This window comes from Tinamus guttatus, unplaced genomic scaffold (assembly GCF_059628265.1).
Source record: "Tinamus guttatus ecotype Peru unplaced genomic scaffold, ASM5962826v1 Tinamus_guttatus_pri_ptg000576l, whole genome shotgun sequence".
In the NCBI taxonomy this organism is placed as follows: domain Eukaryota; kingdom Metazoa; phylum Chordata; class Aves; order Tinamiformes; family Tinamidae; genus Tinamus; species Tinamus guttatus.
In genome coordinates this window covers 321,292-342,953 of record NW_028289110.1, presented here as the reverse complement: position 1 = coordinate 342,953, position 21,662 = coordinate 321,292, and the positions used below count along the sequence as shown (strand labels likewise).

Sequence of the window (21,662 nt, the reverse complement as noted above, 5' to 3'; positions counted from 1 at the left end):
TCTATTCAGAAAATTAGAACATTCTGCGTTGCTTTATTTCTGTGCTGGCTTCATTGCTGGCGGGGCTGTAATCTGCACCTCCCTGCCCGAAGCACCCTCCCACTCTTCCCTCTTACAGCAGCACTGCGGCTGCCGCTCTCCCAGATAAACAGGCCCTTGCTGAACGGATTACAGCTCCCAGCCCCACGTAGCTCAAGGGGAAAACACACACATGTGGGCCCAGGGCCCAGTCCAGCTCTTGGGAAGCAAATGGGAATCCTCCCTGTTCCAGTGCAGTCCAGCGGCAGCCCTCAGAGCCCCTGTGCTCATGGCTGAGTGCATTGGGGCCAAGATGTTGGGCTGTAAGGACCCAGCCTTGGTTTCATCAAAAAGGAGACCGCGAAGCAGGAGACTCATCTTTAACCCAAACCATGGGTTATTCTCCCGTTACTATTGCAAGGAGCAGCTCTTCCAGGTTGCTGTTCTCTCATCCCTTTAATTCATTAGTTCACAAAGGGCGGCACTGAGTTTTACCGCTTTAAGTTCTGGTCACCAGAGCTGCGCCAGTATTGCTGTTCCTGGCCCTGTATCAGCTTATGCCCCTGCAGCATTTGGATTCATTTAAATCCTCGTTTCCTCACCCTTATCTCAGCTACAAGGAAGTGTTATCATGCTTTCCATCCTGAATCTTTCAGAATTCCTCCCAAGCTCTGAAGGGGCCCCTGGAGAACACGCGGGAGTGATTTTACCATGTGCAGAAACCTCAGGAGGGCCAGGTCACCAGTGGAAGGAACAGCTGGGCTCCCACCATCAGAGCCTGGGCAACAAGCAGCGGGTTCCTGGGCTCCCACCACCTGCCCTCCTCTGCCCGGCGGGCTCGAGCCCTGTCTGCACCCGCTAGGTCAGCCCTTCAGCGCTTAGCATCGCTTATTCCTTTTAAGTTTATCAATTGATTGGTTAATGAGCCACTTGTTTGCCTTAGGTTACTCATCACTATTGCCTCTGCTTATAGATTAGATGCTGCTTTTTATCACACGTTTCCCTGTATGCTGTAGGTTGTAAATCTATTATATAGATATTAGTAATCTACAATCATCACTGTTTAAAGGGGATGCTGGCAACGCTATTAAGTTCTAAATCAGAGCTCCCTTATCTCGATTTCCAAAGCGCGGGTCATTCTCCGTATACGTTTCTTCCCCTACCAAGGGGAGAGCTGCTCCCAGCAGCCGCAGCTCCGGACAACCTTGCAGTAACAAAGCAGGAGATGCTCCAAGCTGTTCCCCGTCATGAAAACACAGGTGAGGAGAGGGAATCCACAGACTCTCCAAGATACTTTCCGTAAAAAATAAAAGCCTTCCCCATCAAGACATTGCATCACCCAACTGCTAGCATTGCACTTACTATGTGGGTGGGAAGAGAGAGTCGGAGTCTAAGCTAATTAAACCTCAGCCTCTATGAATCCAATCAAACCTCTCCAGAAGCCAGGAATGTTTTACACCAGGGACAGTTAAATAATTCGGGAGATGTGCTTAAACTCTATCAGATGTGGAGTAAATTTATTACAAGCCTGAGATGCCAAATCTGGTTGAATGCTTTATAATGCAGCTCAGAAAGTCACTTTGAACTGTAATGCATCTTGTTCTCATCTTTCAGGAGAGACTTACAGGCATTTGCACATAAGATAAATAAGGAATATCTGAACTGAACATGGGCATGTGGTGGGTATGGCAGAGACTGATGAAAGTAGGAGGAGGAACATAATCTTTTGGAGATGTTTGTCACAGAGGCTGCTCCTCAGCCCTCCTGCACTCCATTTCAATGCAGTGCTGCTGCCAGTTGCAATTGCAGAAGCCCGTGGTGATGCCCTACCGGCTGAACGGGACACCTGGGGACAGCCGCTTGTCCCACGGCATCGCCCACTCCTGCGGGGTGTAGCGGCCAGCAAGACAGCAAAAGAGCAGGAGAGAGGTGCCGGGCGCTCTGATAGCTGCTCCGAGACTCACTTCCCAGCACTCTCCGTGTTATTTCTTGGTAGCACAGAGCTCTTGGGACTCCCATTACGGGCCAGGCAAGGAGAACTTAAGTGCCAGCCTGGCCATAGGCCAAGCTTTTTAATACAAGAGCCTAGCCAGGGCGCCCCAGACGCTTGGCTCTTGAACGCACCCTTCTCCACAGGCCAAGCCAAGAGCGGACGCGAAGCTCGAGGAAAGCGCCAGGCCCTGCGTCTCAGCCCGCAGCGCCCTGGGGTCAGCGGCACCCGCTGCTCCCAGGACACGGGGCTCTGCCAGCCCCCTCCTCGCACGGGAACTCCGCACCCTCGCCGCTTCAGTGGTACCTTGCCCTCTGGCTCCAGCAAGTGCCCAGGAACCTCACGGAGACCTGGGGAGCTCAACCACTGAGGGGCCCACATGTCCTGGCAATGCAGGGAAGTATCGCAAGATGCCGAATGTGCCCTAGGTCTTCAAGCTCCTTTAGAAACCTTATTTCCCTTGGATAACTTGGCCCAAGGGCTTGGAGAACTGTGGGACAACAGACCTTCTCTTTCAGGACAGTTGTTACTGGGAAACCCTTTCCCGGTGACTCTGGCTGCATGTGCCAAGCTAGACCAGGCAAGAGATCATTCCCACTGGTATATTCCAAACCTCAGATGCATTTGAAAATTCCTAAGAGGTTAATGTTATTTGACTGAATGCTCATGGCAGGTGTTGGGGAAAAGCTGCTCGTCAGCCTCCCCACCCAATAACCTGCTCTCTGAGTACAAGTGTGTAAAAAACAGATGTAAATATATCCAAACACCTGCAATCAGTCACAAATGCAACACACCTCTGTACTGCTGAGAAACCTTGTTAAGGGGCAGGCAGAAAGCTCAACCACCCAAGCTGCCACATCGCCGCTTGACATCTTGGCTTTGTGCTGTTGGCAAAGATCAGCTCTAGAGACACAGGAAGCAAGCCTGAATCCCAAAGAATTTCAGGAGAATGTGGAGCTTTGGGAATCCTGGCTTTTCCCACAAAGCAAGGAATCACTAGCATCCTACCAAGCCTTCCCAAGAGTCACGCCTGGGTAACGCACCAGGGCAAAATACTCCAAGTTGCTCTATATTTGTGGTGGGGTTTGGTGATACTACTCGACTGTAAAGATGAAATACTGAGGTAGATAAGTAGGCAGCAAACATCCCTTGCTATATCTCGGTGTCTGCTCTCTACAGAATATTTGGTTATGGACAGCAAAACCTGGGAAGGTTTTGAAAGACAAAGTCACCTTCTGGCTATCAAACCACTGCAGATGAGGCAGATGGGATACCAAAAATATTACTTAGGTTTGGGCAGAAAAACTGGAAGCCATTTGCCTCATTTTTTTCAGGCTTTGATGACAGTTAATGACAGCTTACAGAAGTTGTAAGTGATCTCAAAAAGCCATAAAAAGCTGCTTTATGCCCTTGTTCAGGGGATGAATTTAACAAAACCATTAGGGGGCTTTAAAACACTGTTTTGCGTTTCGAGAACCAGCTGCTTGATGATCCAACTGCAGTTGGATGCCCCTTGCATCTAAGAGAACATTTAAGAGGATTAATCCCAATAATTTTAATTCAACAAAATGACCTTATGTAACATCACCAAGGAATTAATGAGAATTCTCTCATGTGGGTCATCACAGGCCCGGTGGATTTTTCCCCCCGGGGGCTCTCATTGCTCTCAGAGCGAGCGTGGACAAAGTAGATTGACGCTGTAGCACGTTGCATGGGATCAGAAAATAAGTCACTCAGAGCAGGAACCCTTTTTGCTTCACTGCATTATCATTTGGGAACGCACAAAGAAGAACACAGCTGTCAGCCTCCGCTGGTGCTACTTGAAATCCTTTCAGACCCAAGGCATTTTCCACAGGAAAAAAAGCAATTTCATCTACAGCAAAAGCTGTTGCAGGAATATGTGCAGGCCAGTTGCCTTTTTTTTTTTTTTTTTTTTTTGCCTTTTTTTCTAAGGGATGAAAATCCCAGTCTAATTGCTTCTGCCTGTAGCTTCGCTGTGCTTGCTGAGCAGAGCAGGCCTCACGTCGGGTGCGTAATCAGTGCTAATTAGGTGCACGCAGGGTATTCGCTATTTCACCTTCATGCTAAGGGCCCGGGAGAGGGCACAGTATTAAAGTTATACAAGTCCAAATTCTAGTAAAAATGGAAGCATGTCAGTGGCCTGACGTGACATAAAAAGGCAGGGGCCAAGAGCAGGGCTGCCGAGGGGCCCCTTCCCCATCCTGCTTCCCGGGATGAGCATCAGCCCCAGCCCGTGGTCTCACTTGGGACCAACCTGAGCAGAACAGCACACTGCTTTGGGAGCCAAAAAGAGATTGTTACGGTTCTTCTATAGCAAGAAGCCTGGGGGATTTTTCTTCCTGTCTGTGCCCTTGTATCAGCACTCCCTTATCTTGGAGAAGGGACTGTTAACAGCAAAGGGACAGGCCTGGCCACCTTCTCAGACATCATGAGGACTCTCATTTCCCACCCATAACTAACTGCTTTCAGGATTCAGGAGGTTGTTTACGCTCTCAAACATATTTGTACATTAGCTTAAAAACAGGATTTATCCCCGGGGCTTCCTGTTAGGAAATGTTCATCCTAAAACAGGAGTCATGGGGCAAACAAAGGGTCCTTGGCACATCCCGAGTACCTAGGGTGGAAAGAGGGGCAGAGACTAAATCTAAAACCTTAAGAGATGCGCAGGAGGGCAACAAGAATCCTGCACAGGAAGCAATCTCCCCCCAGCTAAAAAAGCCTGAGGAGGCCTTCAATGAGGCCACAGGACTGCAGGGACACATCGGGAGGAGCGGTAGGGCTGGTGTCAGAGTGGAAACAAAGAACAACTCCCTTAGATTTTATCCATGTGAGAACAAGCAACAGCCAAAGGTCTTCAGGTTGATGCAGTGCCCAGCCCTTACCCCTCTAACAGTTAATTCACATTAAAAACATAATCATTAGGAGAGCAGTTCCCCATCTATAGGCAAAAATTAGCTGGTTGGTTTTTGGCCTGCAGTTAAAGTAGGTCTAACTTTGACTAGACTTATGAAAGCATCTGTGCTACTTAAATGCTTTGATACTAAACAGGAATTTAGCTCCCTTACAAGAGAAAGAATATTTCTGCCCTGTATACGTCCAAGACATTCTTGCAATTAACCTGAATAGGAAGAGGCTCAAACACTTCCAGGGCTGCAGATTTTGGCAGCATCTTTCAGTCCTCTGGTGGATTCACTTATTTTTTTGAGCATGAACCAGCTGGTTAGTTATGATAGCATTGCTGCATGCGAGAAGTACTTTGGTGGTAAGAATTCAGTTTTGACTGACCCCAAAAGCATTTCCTCTGTACGAGACTTGCCCCAGCTGAGAGCCTATCACAGGGCACCATCACTATTTCTTGGTCTCCTGCTAAGAATGCAGGCTTGAAAAATTATACATTTTTAATGGGTTCACTTTGTGATTTCTAGGTGACCCTGAGGAAGCTGCTCTGCCTTTCAAAAAGCAGGCAGGCAACAGTCATCTTAATCTCCATCCCTGAGAAGTTCTCACAGGAATAGGATGTACGAAATGTCATTCAGGCCCAGGCAGAATTTAAGAATGAGCTTTCTGAGAGATTTCCATCCTGTTGCGGAGCTCTGAACTGTGCCTTTGCAGTCTCTGAAACACAAGGTCGCGGGCATCTGCGTTGATTTAATTTAACATAATCCGGGAGTTTTTAATCGCATTTTGGGTTATTAAATGAGTGAGAACAGAATCACTGGAATTTAGCTACATAGCTCTGCTGTAAACAAACTTTCTAGTTTCGTATCAAGATGAAAATAAAATCAAAAATAGCTGATTGCCTCTTGCAGAAGACATTTCAACAAAATTCAATCAACCCTCCCTTTGCCTTTATTAAAGTAAAATTTTAGTATTATTTCCCCTATCTGCAAAAAATGGTTATAGAATTTTCTCCAAAATTGCTTTTCCTTTGATTCACGCTCTACCTTACTAGAACAACATGTCTTACTAGAATAATATGGTTTATTCTGATATGAAGCATAAGGTATTTTTGAAAGAAAAAGAGGGAAGAATTTTCAAGTCAGCTAGAAGATCCTGGGAATTTGCACACTCCCCTACTTTTGAATATCGATCTTTGTATGGCTAGAACCGATAGCTATGATATAGATAGCTAGTGCAGAGAAAGCAAGTTTTGCAAGAGTCCGTGTTTCCAGGCCAGGCACATTTAAGGAAATTCTTGCTTCATATTTACAGAGTTGGCTTAGGCAATCGCAAACTTTACCACTTCTCCTTGAGAGCTCTTGGAGGACAGATGATGTACCAAAAGACAGGGAAAAATGTAAACAATATCTTTTAACACAGAAGAGCAAAATAGTTAGAGTCCAGGCACCTTAACTTCAGATGCTTTCAAAAGGAATCAAACTATCAATCAAAAAATTTGCAAGCACCTAGGAGATAAATGGGAGATGAGTAACATCAGGCGTGGATTATTTGAAAATGAGGCATGTTAAGCCAATTTCCTTTCATGACAGGAAGTAGAAAAGAAATGGTTGATGTTTCATCTAGATTTTAGAGAGGATTTAACTCAGTCACACTTGCTTGTCAAAGTGAGCTTGAGCATCAGCCAAGATAACTGCTCCACAACAAGAGTCAGCCAGCAAAACTCTGCCCCAGAGCACAGAGCTACCCAACAGCTCCTGGTCAGACAGACACTGTATGAAGCAGGACTCTGCGGGGACCTGGCAAGGGCTGATTTTGGTCAGAATTGTCATCAATGACCAGGGTGAAATGTATATCTTCATCATACTGTCAGTGTTTGGGAGCTGGGAGAAGTCCTTCAGCACATTAGGGGGTAGATTTGAAAGTTTAAGATGATCTTAAGTTGGAGAAGTGATCTGAAAGAGTGGGGATGCCAACCCATTAAGGTAACTAATAAATTTGGTGTTTGGGGGGATTTAGCCAGCAGCACAAGCTACAGCAGGAAGACTGATCGCTTGGTAGCAGTTCTGCAAGAAGAGGATGCAGATTTCGTGGAGAGCATGAGCTAGTACCCTGTTGTGGGGCAAAATCCATTGGAGGATATATAAACAGGAGGGAGATAACATAACAAATGAAACAGGACTTGGGCTGTACATAGGACAAGGCTTCCACTGCAGGACTGCACCTAGTCCAAGGCACTGTGCCTCAAGGAAGAGGACCACCAAGTTGGAGGAGAACTAAAGAGTCATTACAGCTCTGGAACATGACTCAGGTGAAGGACTGGGAGGGCTGGCAGGAAAACACCAGAATAACTTGGCTAGAGATGGAGTAGGACAGGGAGCATCTGCTCTAGGAAGTTATTAGGACAGATGGACAAGCTGCCACCAAGAGCAACCTAGGCAGGAGATCCTTGCTTGGATTAACATCCCGTTGAGATCCAGCCCTACTGCCAGCTAGAGTCCCTGCGTACTTTGCTTGAGAGCTGCCGCCTCATGACAAGGCGGCACATGTCAACAGGGACACAGGACAGTTATCTTTAGCTTTACTTTTTTAATACATTTATTCTTTTAGTGAAAGGCAGAAGGTGTGCAAGTGCTTTGTTGAGGAAAAGCCAAAGCAAGCTACACAAACCCTGTTTCCAACTGTCATTTCTTTTATAATACAACCATAAGGCTCTGGGCACTTCTGCCATCTCCCAGTGAGTCGCTAATCCTGAAGATATGACCTGCAGTGGCCAATTTTCCCTAGCAAATCTCTCTCTCTTACTGCCATCCTAAAACAAGACAGACAGTAATAACGCGTGGACACAGAGGTGTTGGTATCAGGAGCTGGTGCCAAGACGGTAGTAGGTGCATTAGGGTGTTTCAGTTCTCTCAGACAAGCCAGCTCCAGCTCTCCCCTCCAAATACACCTCTCAAGAGCGTTGTTGGTGCTTTAGACATAACGTCAGGCAGGTCTGTCCTCTAGACAATAGAGCACACTAGCCCTTCTGCAGCCCAGAAGACAGATGGATCCCAAAAGCATGAGTGATAGCAAGGATATTTCCAAGAACTATGGAAAAAACTGCCACAGGAGCTCAGCAATCACATCACCAAGGCAAGCAAGAGGAGAAATGTTGGCTAAAAACATATAGGATAAATTAGTTCATGGTGTCCTAGCAGTCTCTGGAACAGGACTAGTCAGTGGGGGTTTGCTCACTCAAATATTAAGCAGTGTGCTAAATGCATGATTGATTAATCAGTAGGTACTTCCTACAGCAAAACTTTAATCCTGGCCATCTGCAGCGCTGCTTTCAGGCCTTGTGGCTGCCTTCCCAGCAAAATTCACAGACCAACAATCATGTTTTTCCTCCACTCGCTTTTATGCCTCATTTAAAAGTAATGCTTTTATGTCTGCTCTTTGAGTGATGTCAACGCGCTGCCCCGTCAGCAAAATGTGCACCGGGAGACGCCAGAACCAGTCTCCATCACTTCGCTCTCCCTCCTCAACACAAGGCGCCCTGTTATTTCATAGGGGGTTTAGAGGGTTGGAGTGTTTAGAAACACCAACTCACAGAATAATTCCAGTTGGAAGGAACCTCTGGAAGATGTGGTACACCCTCGCTCAAAGCAGGGCCATCTCAGATCAGGTTGTTCCAGCCTTGTCTGCCCAGGTTTCAGACAGCTCCTGCATGGGCATTTCCCCAGTTCAACAGTCCTTGTTCTGGGGTTTGACCACTCTCACCATGAAAGATAAGTTCTTACTATCCAGTCCGTGCCCAGCACTGTGTGTTCCAGCGTGAGGCCACAGCTCCTCTCTCCTGCCCCAGGTAGCTGCAGATGAGGTCCCCTTGCACCTCCTCTGTCACACTTCCGTGCTTGCAATTCCCATGCTTAAGTTGAGGTCAAGGAATTCAAGCAAATAAATCACTTTTTTCCTGTTGCATCCATTAATAAGGATGAGTATCAATGCCCTCTACAAATGTATCCTGTTCTTTGCCTTTTTATAGTCCTTCTCATTCTTTTCCTTAGTTGCCCCAGAATTAGCATCTGGCCTCCAAAATGAACCAAAGCAACAAAAAGCATGAATTATTTCTGGTGAGGCTTTTGCTAAACACTCACCTGCCTCCCAGAGCAGATTCCTGCTCTGAGGGATTTATTGCTCTCCTGCTCCTGGTAGAGCCACTTGCACCTTCTCCCTTGGCCTAAGGTGGGACGGATGCAGACCCTGCTCTGTGCCGCTCGCAATTCCTCAGGTTTGACTGCAGCCTTTGGCAAAGAGAACATTTTTCCACAAGTTGAGCAACTTGTCTGAGTAGCAAAAAGTGACCTGTGAGATCAAGCACCGACATGTGGCCTGGTGCCCTCTCCCTCCCCATTACTCAAGCTGTTCTAAATCTCAATGCGAGCTCTGAATTCCTAAAAAAATAAAAGGTACAAAGCAGAATTCTGCTACTGTCTGTAAGCCTTCATCAAAATCAAAACTCTGGAAAAAAAGCATGACAGATCAGTAAGTCTGGACCAAGTAAGAAAAGCTTTCAGCAACCTACACCCTTCTCAGCATCAGCACCACCTCCCCTTCCTCAAGGGGTGCTCTGCCCAGTTCCTTGGGTCAAGGGGCTTGAAAATTTCCCCTACAGGATCTATCAGCTTGAACTACTGCTTCACCTCAGGCTGTCTCTGCTTCTAGCCCAATTTTTCAGCATTCAAAGGCTGTGGTGGGATAATTCCTCCCTGGAGGTCAATGTTGAGGGGTGAACAAGACACAGTGAGGATGGGAGAACAGGTAGTTGGTCCCTCGTGCTACAAAACCTTTCCACAAGCTTCATGCTGAAAGGAAGTAGATACCCGACTTTGCAAGCACCTTTATATCAGCCCTGTTCCTTCCAGAATAATCTGTGGGTAAGACCCAACTGGCCTTTCCCACTGCCACCCCAGCACCAGCTCACGTGTGCTCCTCAGCAGCTCTCCCCAGCCTGGGGGTGCCAGCACCCGTCAGGACCTTTGCTGGTGCATATCTGGTTTAGAAAAACATCACTGGACAAGATGCTAAGGTTTTATCCATGACCCATCTCCCTTACCGGTTGAGATTTGAAGATGAACAATCGAAGGCTTTATTTTGGCTAAGCAGCTGTTCCTCTCTACTAGTAGTAAAGAGACAGGATCGTAATCATTATGTCTTCATTGGGAAGAATTATTGCTAAGCACAATTAACTCTGCAAATCCTGGCTGTTTTCTAGAGACTCCCAGGTTTACATCTTGAGTTAGGCATGAAGGAATTACAGATAACCATCCCCTTAGGCAGCAGCAATGCTCCACTACAAAACAGGGCTCTTGCTTAGGGAGCAGCTGCAGGTATCAGCATGAGAACAGGGCTGCCAAGATCATCTGGGTCACCTTATTCCCTGCCCCAGTGCTCCAAAAATCAGCCCAGCCCTGGAAAGGGCTATTTCTTCCTCAGCAGTAAGCGAAGGGCTGTGGTGAGGAGGGTGCTCAGTGACTTGAGGAAGCGCTAGCAGCTCATGCAGCAGGTGGGAGCCCATGTGGGCAGTTATTGCAAAGGACTGTCCAGGGGTTACCAGGGAAGATCTGAATACGGGATTGCGAGAACTCCAGAAAATAGTTCCTTTGTGGCGTTTAATAAAGACTAAGAGCACCAACTATTATAGAGACTCAAGTATCCAATGCACAGAACTGAAAGGACTGTAGTCTAATTCCCACAGTGTCTCAGGAAAAGATACCATAACACCCCTTGGGGCAGCAGAACTCCTAGAACTATACTTTTAGAGGAGGGAGGGGGCTTAAGGGCTTGTAAGCACTTTAAGTGCTACATGGCTAAATTGCTTCTCCTCTCTTCCTCTTTCCCCAGGGGTACAAGAGATGTCAACTCTCATTATTTTTGTAAGGTACTTCAAGAGTTTTGGTGAAAAGCACTAGGCCAGAAGTGTGTCTAACAAGTGTTTCAGGTTAAGACCTGAGTGTCACTGTGAGCAGTGGATATATTTCTATAGACAGGAGAGAGAAGGGAGGGCCTGGAAACCTCCCTGAGACCCAGAAACATGTGAACATGAAGCTGTCCAGGCTTCAGCATTTACAGCTGGGTCAGGGGCCAGGGACCATACATGCCAACCCTATCCAGGATATCCCTGTGAGAGAGCAGAAAGGATGCTAACTCCATGTTCACTCAGGTACACTTGTGGTGAGCAACCAGCCTGACTACATGAAGTGAATCAAGTCAGCAATCCTGCTCCTCAAGAGCACAGCTTTTTTTTATAGGCTTCTGCCTTTGAAATGACATTCTCATTGGGTTTTTGTCCTTTCTTTCCCTCAGGATCATTCATGAAGATGGCTTCTCTGGAGAAGATGTGAAGCAGTACAAGCCAGTGGTCTACAGCAACACTATTCAGTCTCTGGCAGCTATCGTACGTGCCATGGATACCTTGGGCATCGAATACGGCGATAAGGAGCGACGGGTAAGTTGAATTCAATGAATGCCACTGCTCGAGTTCAAAGATAGCACAGAGAGGGTGTTTGCACAGTCCAAATATCTGGGAGGCAGAGCGAGGGGGAAGATGTGCCTCCCTGTGCAATGTCTGTCGCAATGCGGTCGGCACAACAAGGTGGTGTCGAGGCACCAGTGCAGATGTGTGATTTATACTCTTAAAATGTAAACCTGGAGTCTCTGAGACAAAAGCCACAATCTCCCCGCTCTGGCATCGACCTCCTGTGCAGGGAACGAGTTTCCTGTTCACTTAAGGACAGCCTAGACAGAGGTACTGACAGACCTGGGGAAAAGGTGAGAACATCTCATATCTTGTGCCTGTGCTGGAGACACAGGCTGCAAAAAAGTGTCTTGAGGAAAAGTGGTGCTGCTGTTCAGATTCATTCCACCAGCCTAGAGCAGTCAAATCCTCTTTTTGCATATTCCCATACAGAAGGAAATATAAAAGTACCTTGTTTTACAGGCAGTGAAATAATTTTAGATTAAAGCCCTGATGAAGGCCAAGTCCTATAGCCAGTGGGTTTATCATAACTATTTTTAGGCAGCTATTAAATGACAGATGTACAACATACCCCAAACTCCTTATCTAACAGCTGATAATGAAAGCATTCAGGGGAAAGGATGCCAAAGCGCTGCCGTGGTGCTGCTGCATAAAGAGGTAGCTCGCTTCTCCCAGTCACAAAGGAGTATTTTGATTTCTTTGAGTCTAGGGATTTTTCCCACAGGAACTCTAAATCATGGAAACATTTCTATCCCAAATGCAGAGATGATACAATAATGGAGTTCTTGTGAGCTTGCCGAGAACTAATGCTGATGGCTTTAGAGCTGAATACATTAATCTGTTGATTACTCAGTGACTCAGCTCTTAGCAAGGCAACATATCTTGTCTCAGTTAAAAATCTATGCCCAGGAAAACAGAAACAAATCATTCTCCATGTCTGATAGTCTGCAGCAGACAGCTTTAAAATGTAAAATTTCCTTTTCTTTTGACACCTGAAGTCCTAGTTATGGGAGGGAATCTCAGGACTGGTTTAGTGCCAGGCCTGGCAAAGTACCAGCGTCGGGGAGAGCTGTAATCACGACCGCCAGGCGTGAGATGGAGTCCTGGTCTGCCCAAAATGTTACACCCGTTCATATCTCTATGGAAAAGATATCAAACTTTCCTGGGATCATAGGATAATTCAAGTCAGAAAGATCTCAGGAGGGCTCTAGCTCACCCTGCTGCTTGAAACAAACCAGACTTGGTTGCCCAGGGCTTTATCCAGCCTGGTCTTGAAAATCTCCAAGGATGGAGACTGCACAGTGTCTCTGCACAGCTGATGCACTGCTTTGGTGTCCTCATAATGAAAAGATTTCTCCTTACATCCAGTACACACCACTCATTTCAACAGATACCTTAGGGCAGTAGGGATCCTCAGTTGCCTTTACAAGTGAGAAACAGGTTGCATTTAGTTCTCACCAATCTAGTTTCCTCCCCAAGGTATTTGCTCTCAGAGGAACAACTCCTGTCTTGCACAGTGCTGACTGTGCAGACAGGCAAGCTCACAAGGCTGCTATAAACCACTAAAATCAAACAACGGTCTGGGGAGGGGATGATTCAGAACATCTCCCTTTACAGATGTTAGCAATGCAATTCCATCATCTAACAGCAAAAAAAGAAGGGAAGGACCTAAATCTCAGGCCTTGGTCTTCCATTTGGTCCTTTCTCTGGGCTGCCCTCCCCCAGGAAGTTGCTGGTATTAACACGTAACAGTATTTATTTTAATCTTACAAAGAATTGTATGGTCTCTGCTATTATTAATACCCAGCTGCTATAAAGAGAAGCCATTAGACTGGTGATTTGAGTATTACAGTACACACTTCATCCCTTTTCAGGCAAAGCTTTTCTATTTTAAAAGTCATTCTCAGCCAAGTGTTTCCACCGCAAATCTTTTGGTGGGGGGATTTTCCCCTACTCCTTACTTAAGCCCTCAAGAGAAGAAGCCTCAGGAAAGTGACTGCTCCAAATTCAATTCCCCCCAAGACTTTGCAGCAGATGCATCTCCCCCATTGCATCTTCCAAACAGGAGCCTGATGGCATCCGAGGCACAAGGAAAAGAAAGCTCCTCTAACAAACATGAATGAGACTATTTGTGCTTTTGCTATTGAGATAAAAAACAAATCCTCTCTCATTTGTCTCATTTTCCTCCTGCCAGTTATCATCCCTCCAGCATTTAGTCTAATGGAAGGAAAAGGTTAGAGTCCTAACAAAATCTCCCAGTTTTTGTCAGTCAAAGTGACATCAACATAGGAAATATGAACCAAAGAGACAAAATAAATCACTAAGTCACAAAAAGGAGATGTTCCAGGTCTCCCTGACCGTCTCTGCTGATAAGGACCTCTCTCGAGTTTAAGGACAAACCAGTATAGGATTTCACTTTTATATAGCCTCCCTGTTCAGGGAAACAGGTTCCTCTGGGCTCTTCTGTGCTTGGCTCATGACAGGTTCATGGCTGCAAGCAGCACCCACATCTTCACTTCCTCTCCATCCATGCAGTGAGAGGGGAACACATCCTGCCATCCAGTGTCACATCAACACCAGAGCACAGCCCAGAAAGGCCATTTAAAACCAAAAAAAAGTTCAAAAGCAGTGCCATGATCCCTCAACATAGTGCAAAGTATAACAGGAGGAAAAAGATGGGCCACAGAGGAGACAGGAGTCCGGATGGAGGAAGAGTGTTACCAGGAGACCTTCCTCACCATCAGGGCTCTCAGCACCAAGCTGAGGCTCCCCAACTGGCAAAGAGCAGCAGATCACACAGAAGCGGGGCAGTAACTCCCTCATTTCACACCCTCTAACCAGTCTATAGCTCACTGTTTAGTCCTGACCTTTCTAAATAGATTAGCACACAGAAAAGTCAGGCCACAACATACAGCCTCCATATTATAAAAGTCTCTGTAGTGCAATTTATTATTAAAATAAAAAACGACTCCTCGCTGGTAGCCTCTCCATGCGTCCAAGTAGAGCAAAGGGGACATGGAAGCTTAGAGCTAGGAAGCAACAACTCAGCACAAGCACCTCAATCCACGAACAGGTAGTAAAGGGGTCGATTTCCATCTGGGTAGAGACAGGCCTGAAGCCCAGCTTTAGAAATCCCAGCTCTAAGGCACATACTAGTCTTCCTGCCGCAGAAGGTCAGTGCTGACCCCCAAAACTGGTAATAAAACCAGCCTGTAGAGCCCTGCTGAAGGGAGAAGAGCCAAATGCTCAGAGTGCAGCCGAGCTGCTAGGAACCTGCCCATGCCAAGACCCAGGCTGGCCCTGCCATGCTGGCCCTCACACCGATACCCATGCAAAGTTTAAATCCGTCCTTTGCTCATTTAGGGGTCCTGTTCCTCACTGGTTTTTCAGGCAAGGAAAATGAGGGAATAAAAGCAGCTGTAGAGCAAGAACAGCTCAAAACAGGTAGAGATTGGGTGGCTGAAAACTTTTCATTGATTATCTGACAGAGCATGCCAGGACAGGTGGCATGGAGCAGAAATACCTGAGATGGGAGGGTCACAGCTCCAGGGTGTGATTTCTAGGGAATATCATTAAAGCTTCCAGCAGGAGTTTGAAAATGTCTCCCTTTCCACTACAAAAGCCAATGCTAAGTAGTGGTTAAGGCACTAAAAGTGTTTGATATCCATTTACAGGCTTTGTGGCAAAGCACATGTGCCAAAGCACATGTGCCAGTGCAGTGACATAGGCAAGGGCACCTTGGCAACATTTTAAAATACTGGTTAGGACCACGGGACAGGGCCACTCCCGCACGTCATGTCCCTGCCATTTAAACAGAGCAGCGTGGGGCAGAGGCCACTGTCATAAGAGCTGCTCACATTCAAGTGGCTTTTCCTACTTGTCAGCTCAAGATATTTGTGGATTTTGCTTCGTGTCAGGTAGATGCCTGCTCAGACCAGCTGTCTCTTCCTGCATTTGGCTAAATGAAGTGTTCTCTGGGAGATGCAGAAAAGCTGCCAATGCCTTTGGGCAGATACAGAGCAGCAGAAGGGCTCAGGGGAACCAGGTACCATGGGCTGGAAGGAGCCTTTTGCCAAAGGAAGCTAACAGGGTGACCCAGGGAATGGGCACAGGATACCTCATTGCCACTGCAGCAAGAACATGGCCAATCCTTGCAATACCCATCTGCTGAACCCACCTGCCACATAACCAAGGGCTGCTGCTGCTGCTGCACAGGAGCAGGGAAAAAGGGGAAACAGTGGAACAGTGCTTTAGCCACTCAATCATTTAGCAGCTGGGCTGCACTTGTCTGCGTGTCCAGCAGAAGCCTGCGTGATGCCACAGGCTGTGTACAGCCATCCCCGCTAGGCTGGCTTGGCTGGGTTCATACCCAGACAAGTATTTGAGCTCATCTTTCACCAAGATGAAAAGATCTGTCAAATTTTTCCATTAAAGCCAGAGTCCTCTCTTGCTCAGCCCCTTCCTCCCTCCATTCTGACCTGAGGAGATGCATCTGCATTACTGCCAGCCAGTGGTTTTGACCAATGGAGACAGATAAAAGGCCGGGCATTTCTTGGGAGGTGGGAGAAATCAAACAACCAGGAAAGCACTTGTTATTTTCACAGCCTGCCTCGTTGCCTGGGAGATGGTTGGCTCATTCAAGAAAGACTTGTTGCTGGTGAGATGGCCAATGCTCAGGGAATTACTGCTGCAAAACAAGGGTGGGGGAGAAAACAAGCATGAAAAACAAGGACAGCCTAGAAAGGACCCTGCTCAAGTGGTGCACAACCCTGGTGCCCCGCTGTGCCCCTTCTAGAGTCTCACTATCCCAACAGCTCTAACTTCCACATCACACTGTTGTATCCCCCCGTTCGCCACCCTGAGTCCCTGAAAATGCAACATCTTTCCTTGGTAAATAATCTCAGTACAGAAATAGCAGAGTGTGAAGAGACTGAAGCAATGGAGCTCAATGCCTTCATTCCACCTCCTGTGGTGGCCGAGTCACCACACGTCACCAGGGGACATCCCAGCCAGGTCAGTTGAGACCCAGGAGAGCCTCCTTTGCTGCAGCAGCAGCCACACATCTTGGCTCCGCATCGCTGACAAGGCTGGAATTGCTGTCATCAAGTCAATAGCATAGAATGATTTTTCTTTAGCAAAAAGAATCTCCCCAGTACCAGGGCCTGTTGCTATGTAGTCACGCAGCTAATAAAGGAGGCATTTAGAAGGGAGACAAGATAAGTTCATATCATGGCTGTAAACACATCACAGAGTGCTCTTGCAGACAAAATTGGGCCTGAAAGAGACATCCAATTAAATAAGCGGGTTGTGGATGGAGACTACCAAGTCTTAATCATTAAGAGCTTTACTTAGTCTAAGTTGGTTAGTCCGTCCTCCTTTCAGGCCTCAGTGTTTACGAAAGAAAATGAGCAGTTCATTTAGGACTAAGATCTGATCTTAGAGCTAGCATCCCATGGATTACAACTACTGTAGGACACAAACAGTGGCAATAAGCAGTGGTCAGAACCCCAGTCTTGCACAAACATGTAATGGTGCTCACAAGGAGGAGGAAGAAGTTCCGAGTTCATGAAGGAAAGAGATTATATCAGCTCTGTGAGAAAGGATCTTCTACTTGAGTCAGACCCAAGTAGAAATAGCCTAGAAAATTTAATAGTAATGACAACAGGTAGATGCTGTAGTGCTCTAGACAAGCAATCAAATGCCACAGAAAACATTTCAGCCAGAAGCAGTATCAAATAACCCTTTTTCTGACAGAAGGTGACCAATGACCAGACCTAAAAAACAAACTTTACTTCCCACAGGTGGCCCAACATATCCATCTTCAGTCAAAATCCTCAAAGAGGGGGGAAAAGGACTTGTGAAATGGAGCTAGGAAGGAAATGAGGGAGCGTGGGTGGCAGCAACGTAGCAAGTTAGAAGTGTGTATCGTTTGGAACGGCGCTCTCCGCAAAATGCCACCTTGTTGAGCGCTTGATGTGCCAGTGTGATGTTTTTCAAGTTGGGCTTGCTTCACGATATCTATCATGCTGTCATGGCAACATTTTAATCTTCACTTAAAGTAAACACTGGGCCAGCTTTTTGGAGTCTGCCTGAACCTGTTGGCTGGCACAGAGTAGTGGTGAATGGGCAGCAGGCAGGAAACGGGCAGTGCAACAGAGAATCACTTTTTACCATCTCCTCTGCAGTCAGAAACCCTGTCTTTAAAAACACATCTCTAGGGTAGAAAAAACAGTTTTGATGCCCAACATCATTCCAAAGTGAGCCAGATGAGAAAGAGATGCAATCACACCTCAAAATGCCATTCAGATCCACTTCTTTGGCAAGGATATGGCACCAGCCAGGAACTCTGCCTTGGTGACACTTGTTTTCCGTGCTCCCTTCCCAGTTCTGAGATGAGGTTTATGGCTGCTACAGTAAAACAAGTAGCCAGACCAGATGCCATCAGTGAAAGCTAGCCCAGAAGCCGGGCAGCACTCTCCACACATCATCCTTGCACAGCACAGGAACAGCCTGCCCTCCATCCCCTGAACAGACCCCTTTGCCCCACACTGACATCCTGCAAGACCATCGAGGCAGCAGCCCAGCCCATGGCCTCTACATCCGGAGGGAAAAGTGGGGAGGCAACACAGGGAAAACCAGGACAGGCTGAACATAAGAGGCCAGGTTCAAGGACTAATGGAAAAAATGGTGACAGCAACATCTGAGCGCCAGCTGAGCACAAACCCCATATGCAGCTCAGCCACCATCTCCTACAGGCTTTTGTGCAGTCTTCTGCTGGACAGCCAGGGTCCTTATAGAAATGTTCCTTGACCAAACACTTTAAACTGCAGTGGTGCCATGGGCCAGATCCTCAGAAGTGTCAAGCACTGCAAACTGAACTGGTTTCAGATCCTTTTCCTGGTAGAACTCACAGTGCTGGTTTAACTCTGTAAGGCTTTTGAACTGACTGCAGGCTCCCATCACATATGTGAAGCCCTAAAACCTTCCTGCCCCGATTCACCTTGGAGTGCTCCCTCACCCAGCAACTTTAATGAGTCAAGAGCAGTTGCTGTGAGGATGGTTTCTAGGAGAGTTCCTTGGCTCAGGAATTCATTTGCCTGCAGTACACCAGGACCTTGAAGCCTCTCAACCTCAGCTCACAGCAAAACGCGCTCTTCTCATTCTTCTTATTCGAAATCAGTGAAAAACCTTTAGCAGGGATTGGGACCAGGCCATTGCAGATTAGGAGCAACCAGGCAGAGGTTTTGAAGAACAAATAACTGGGCATTAAAAGTGTGGAGGGAGAAGAGCAACCTGGAGGTTTGTGGGGGAGGACACAGGGAAAATATGAAATGTCCCCCAAGATAGTTTTTTACCACCAGCAAGAACATTGCCAGATAGTCACCTGGCATCACTTGCTTCCTGGCTGGTGGAAAGCACCACCTCTTCAAGTGCAAATCCATCTTTAGCTCTTTCTAGTGTGCCTGCTTTCCCATGCCAAATTTCAGGCTTGCTTTTGGCATAGCACAAAGTACACGTCCTCTAAAGGGTGCATTTGAAAAGAATCTCCACAGCGCCCAAAGCTACAGCGCCCAAAGCTACACAACATCCCCCTTTCCCTGTGAAAGGCAGACCCCTTGCTAAAGAGAGGTGCTCCTTCCTTTTTCTTTCTTACAAGCTCTTTGCACTGACAGCATGATGATTTTTTCCTCCACAAGCTTTGCATTTGATGCCTTTTTTTTGGATGGTACAGGGAGTATTTTTAGTCTGAAAAGGGAGGAAAAAAAAAAAAAAAAAAGCTGTTCCCTTGGAAGAAGGGCTGCCTGCCTCCCCTTGTGAGATTTGTTGTTCAAATGCAGCTGCAGCTAGTGCTGCCACAGAAGTTTTGCAGAAGGGGCACACACACTGGTGACAGTGCAGAGCAGCCCCAGGATGGTGACATTAGCGTCAGGTTAGTGGGAGCTGTGGGGCTGCTTTCCAGCACTGCAAGATACTGCTGGGAGAGGAAGCCCCTCTGGAAAGGGCCAGAACAGGACAACACAAAGGGATGAATCATCCTAAAAAATATGGGAGAATGACAGAAAGCATGACAGCTGCCCCAGGCCACCGAGGCGGATTTTGTCCCACAGCCCCAGGCACGCAGGCTCCGTGCAGCCACCCTGGGCACAGCCAGCAGCAGCAGCCTCTCTGCAGGGAGCAGCTGGGCTCCCACTCGTGTCTGAACACAGTCGGCACCTTTGTCCTTCCCTAGGAGAAGGGTCCAGAGTAGGATTGAGGGGCACGTCAGCCTGAATAAGAACAGCTAGCTGTTTATGAACAGGGCAACTGAGGCAGAAAGGTTAAAGACAGCACAGTAGAAGCTTCAAAGATGCCTATCAATGTTTACAACCGTATGGAGGATGGCACCCTGGCTAAAATCCTTCTAGAAAGGCAACCTTTGAGGCTCAGATTGCATCTAGCTAGAGCACCTCCCACCCAAGCCAGGTGCTGTCTCCAGGTATGTCTACAAGGCAGCTCTCCCAGCAGTAATTTCACATAACTACAAACTACTCAGCACATTTCAGATACATGCCAGTTAAGGGGATTTATTTCCATCTCTTCTGGGGAGCATTGGGAAGTGCTGCTGACTCACACCGCTTACTCACTGCTTTTAAGAGAGCCACTTAAAATATTTGTTTCCCAACTGCCTTCTATGATGTTCCTATTATTTGAATGTCTCCAGATGTAAAATAAAAACATTTATACAGGGCATCCCTGGCCTTTAACAAATTTCTGGTGTAACTCACATAAGGGCATAACACATCTTGGGAAGGGACCTCTCACCTGGCTTTGTCATTCAATGATCATTCAAATCAAGGTGGCACTGAGGCTCTGCTCAGACAGCTTGAGGCTCCTCAACAGCATCCTCCAGCACTGATAAGCCTAGTCTGTGCATGGACACAATATACTCATGTACTGCTCCAGTCTCACCAGACCATAACACAATTCAACTCCAGAGCCCCAAGACATGGTGCCCAACAAGACATCAGGTGCCCTTGCAAGAGCACCAGATGCCAAGCAAGCCTGACCCCCATGATGACATTCTCCCAGGTAGAGCCTTTCTAAAATCACAAAGTTTCACCAAATCCCACATCTGCATGTTGTAGATCTAGAGCCTGGATACTGCACCCTTCTTGACTGATCTCTCCTTGCACCACCTCCTCCCTTCAGCACATGCCCTCTCCTCATTTCAACAAAAAAAACAGGTTGCCAAAAAAAAAAAAAAAAAAAAAAAAAAAAACACACACCAAACAATGGGTCCCCAAGGGGACAATGCTTCTCACATCCCTGCAATTTGCCAGCCAATACTTTGCCCTGGAGCATGCAGAAAATTAAAATTATGCTGCATCCCAACCGCATGCCACCCTCTTCCTCCTTGAGGGAAAACATGTCCTTCCAAAGTGAGCAGCTGCTGCTTGTAGCTCCAGTAACAGCAGGGGAAGAGGCTGAGATGCCCCCTTTCCCTGCAGAAGAGGTGCAGCATAGAATGTTTTCCTCGTACCACATTAATCATGGGGATAGTCGATGACAGGAAGCAGAGGATCTGCCACCCATGAGAAGTTTATTACCTGAACACGAGTTTTACCAAGGCTATTAATCAGCATTGTGTACCTTGGTAATACCTGATTAAAGATACCATATGGGAACTCACTTAGCAGCTATTACAGCTTTGACACAAGCCTCATCTACCCACCAAAGCATGAAGGTTTCTGACCTTAGAGAAGGGAACAGCCTCATCCAGAGCAGCTGTGTCCAGCCTGCTCCAGAGGGCCCAGCCCTCTGGCACGAGGGCAGGCAACACAGGGCAAGGCAGCACCGAGCCCCTGCCAGGCTCCAGGGCCCTTCGCTTGGAGATGGTGAACACCAGCACTGCCACCAGGAGACCAAGCAACCCTCATCTCGCAGGTGCCTACGAGGTTGCTGTTCACCTGGTTTCACCTCTGTGCAGTGAGGGAGAGGAAGCTGGAGCAGACCCACCCCACTGAGCCCCCAGCAGTAAGTCTAAGAAGGCAGAGACTGCAACTCAAAATGAAGATTAGAAACAACGAATCCCCAAAAGCTGCTGTGAAGCCCTATCATTTTGCAACATGGCAACACTTAACCTTGTGGTCAAAGACAGGATAGAGACCAAGCAGAAGAAAGCACAGAAAACATGAATGCTGTTGAGTTCTTTTGATGGATGCTCCCCAGGGACTA

General features: G+C 47.2%; 1 protein-coding gene across 2 annotated transcripts in view; it reads left to right on the top strand.

The window, feature by feature from the left end:
- Positions 1-21,662, top strand: part of GNAO1 (G protein subunit alpha o1) — a 103,489-nt gene that overhangs the window by 20,054 nt on the left and 61,773 nt on the right. For both annotated transcript variants that reach the window (XM_088534591.1, XM_088534592.1), the window contains exon 3: positions 11,276-11,417. In XM_088534591.1, coding sequence (XP_088390717.1) covers positions 11,276-11,417 — 142 coding nt within the window. The remainder of the gene's footprint in view (positions 1-11,275; positions 11,418-21,662) is intronic.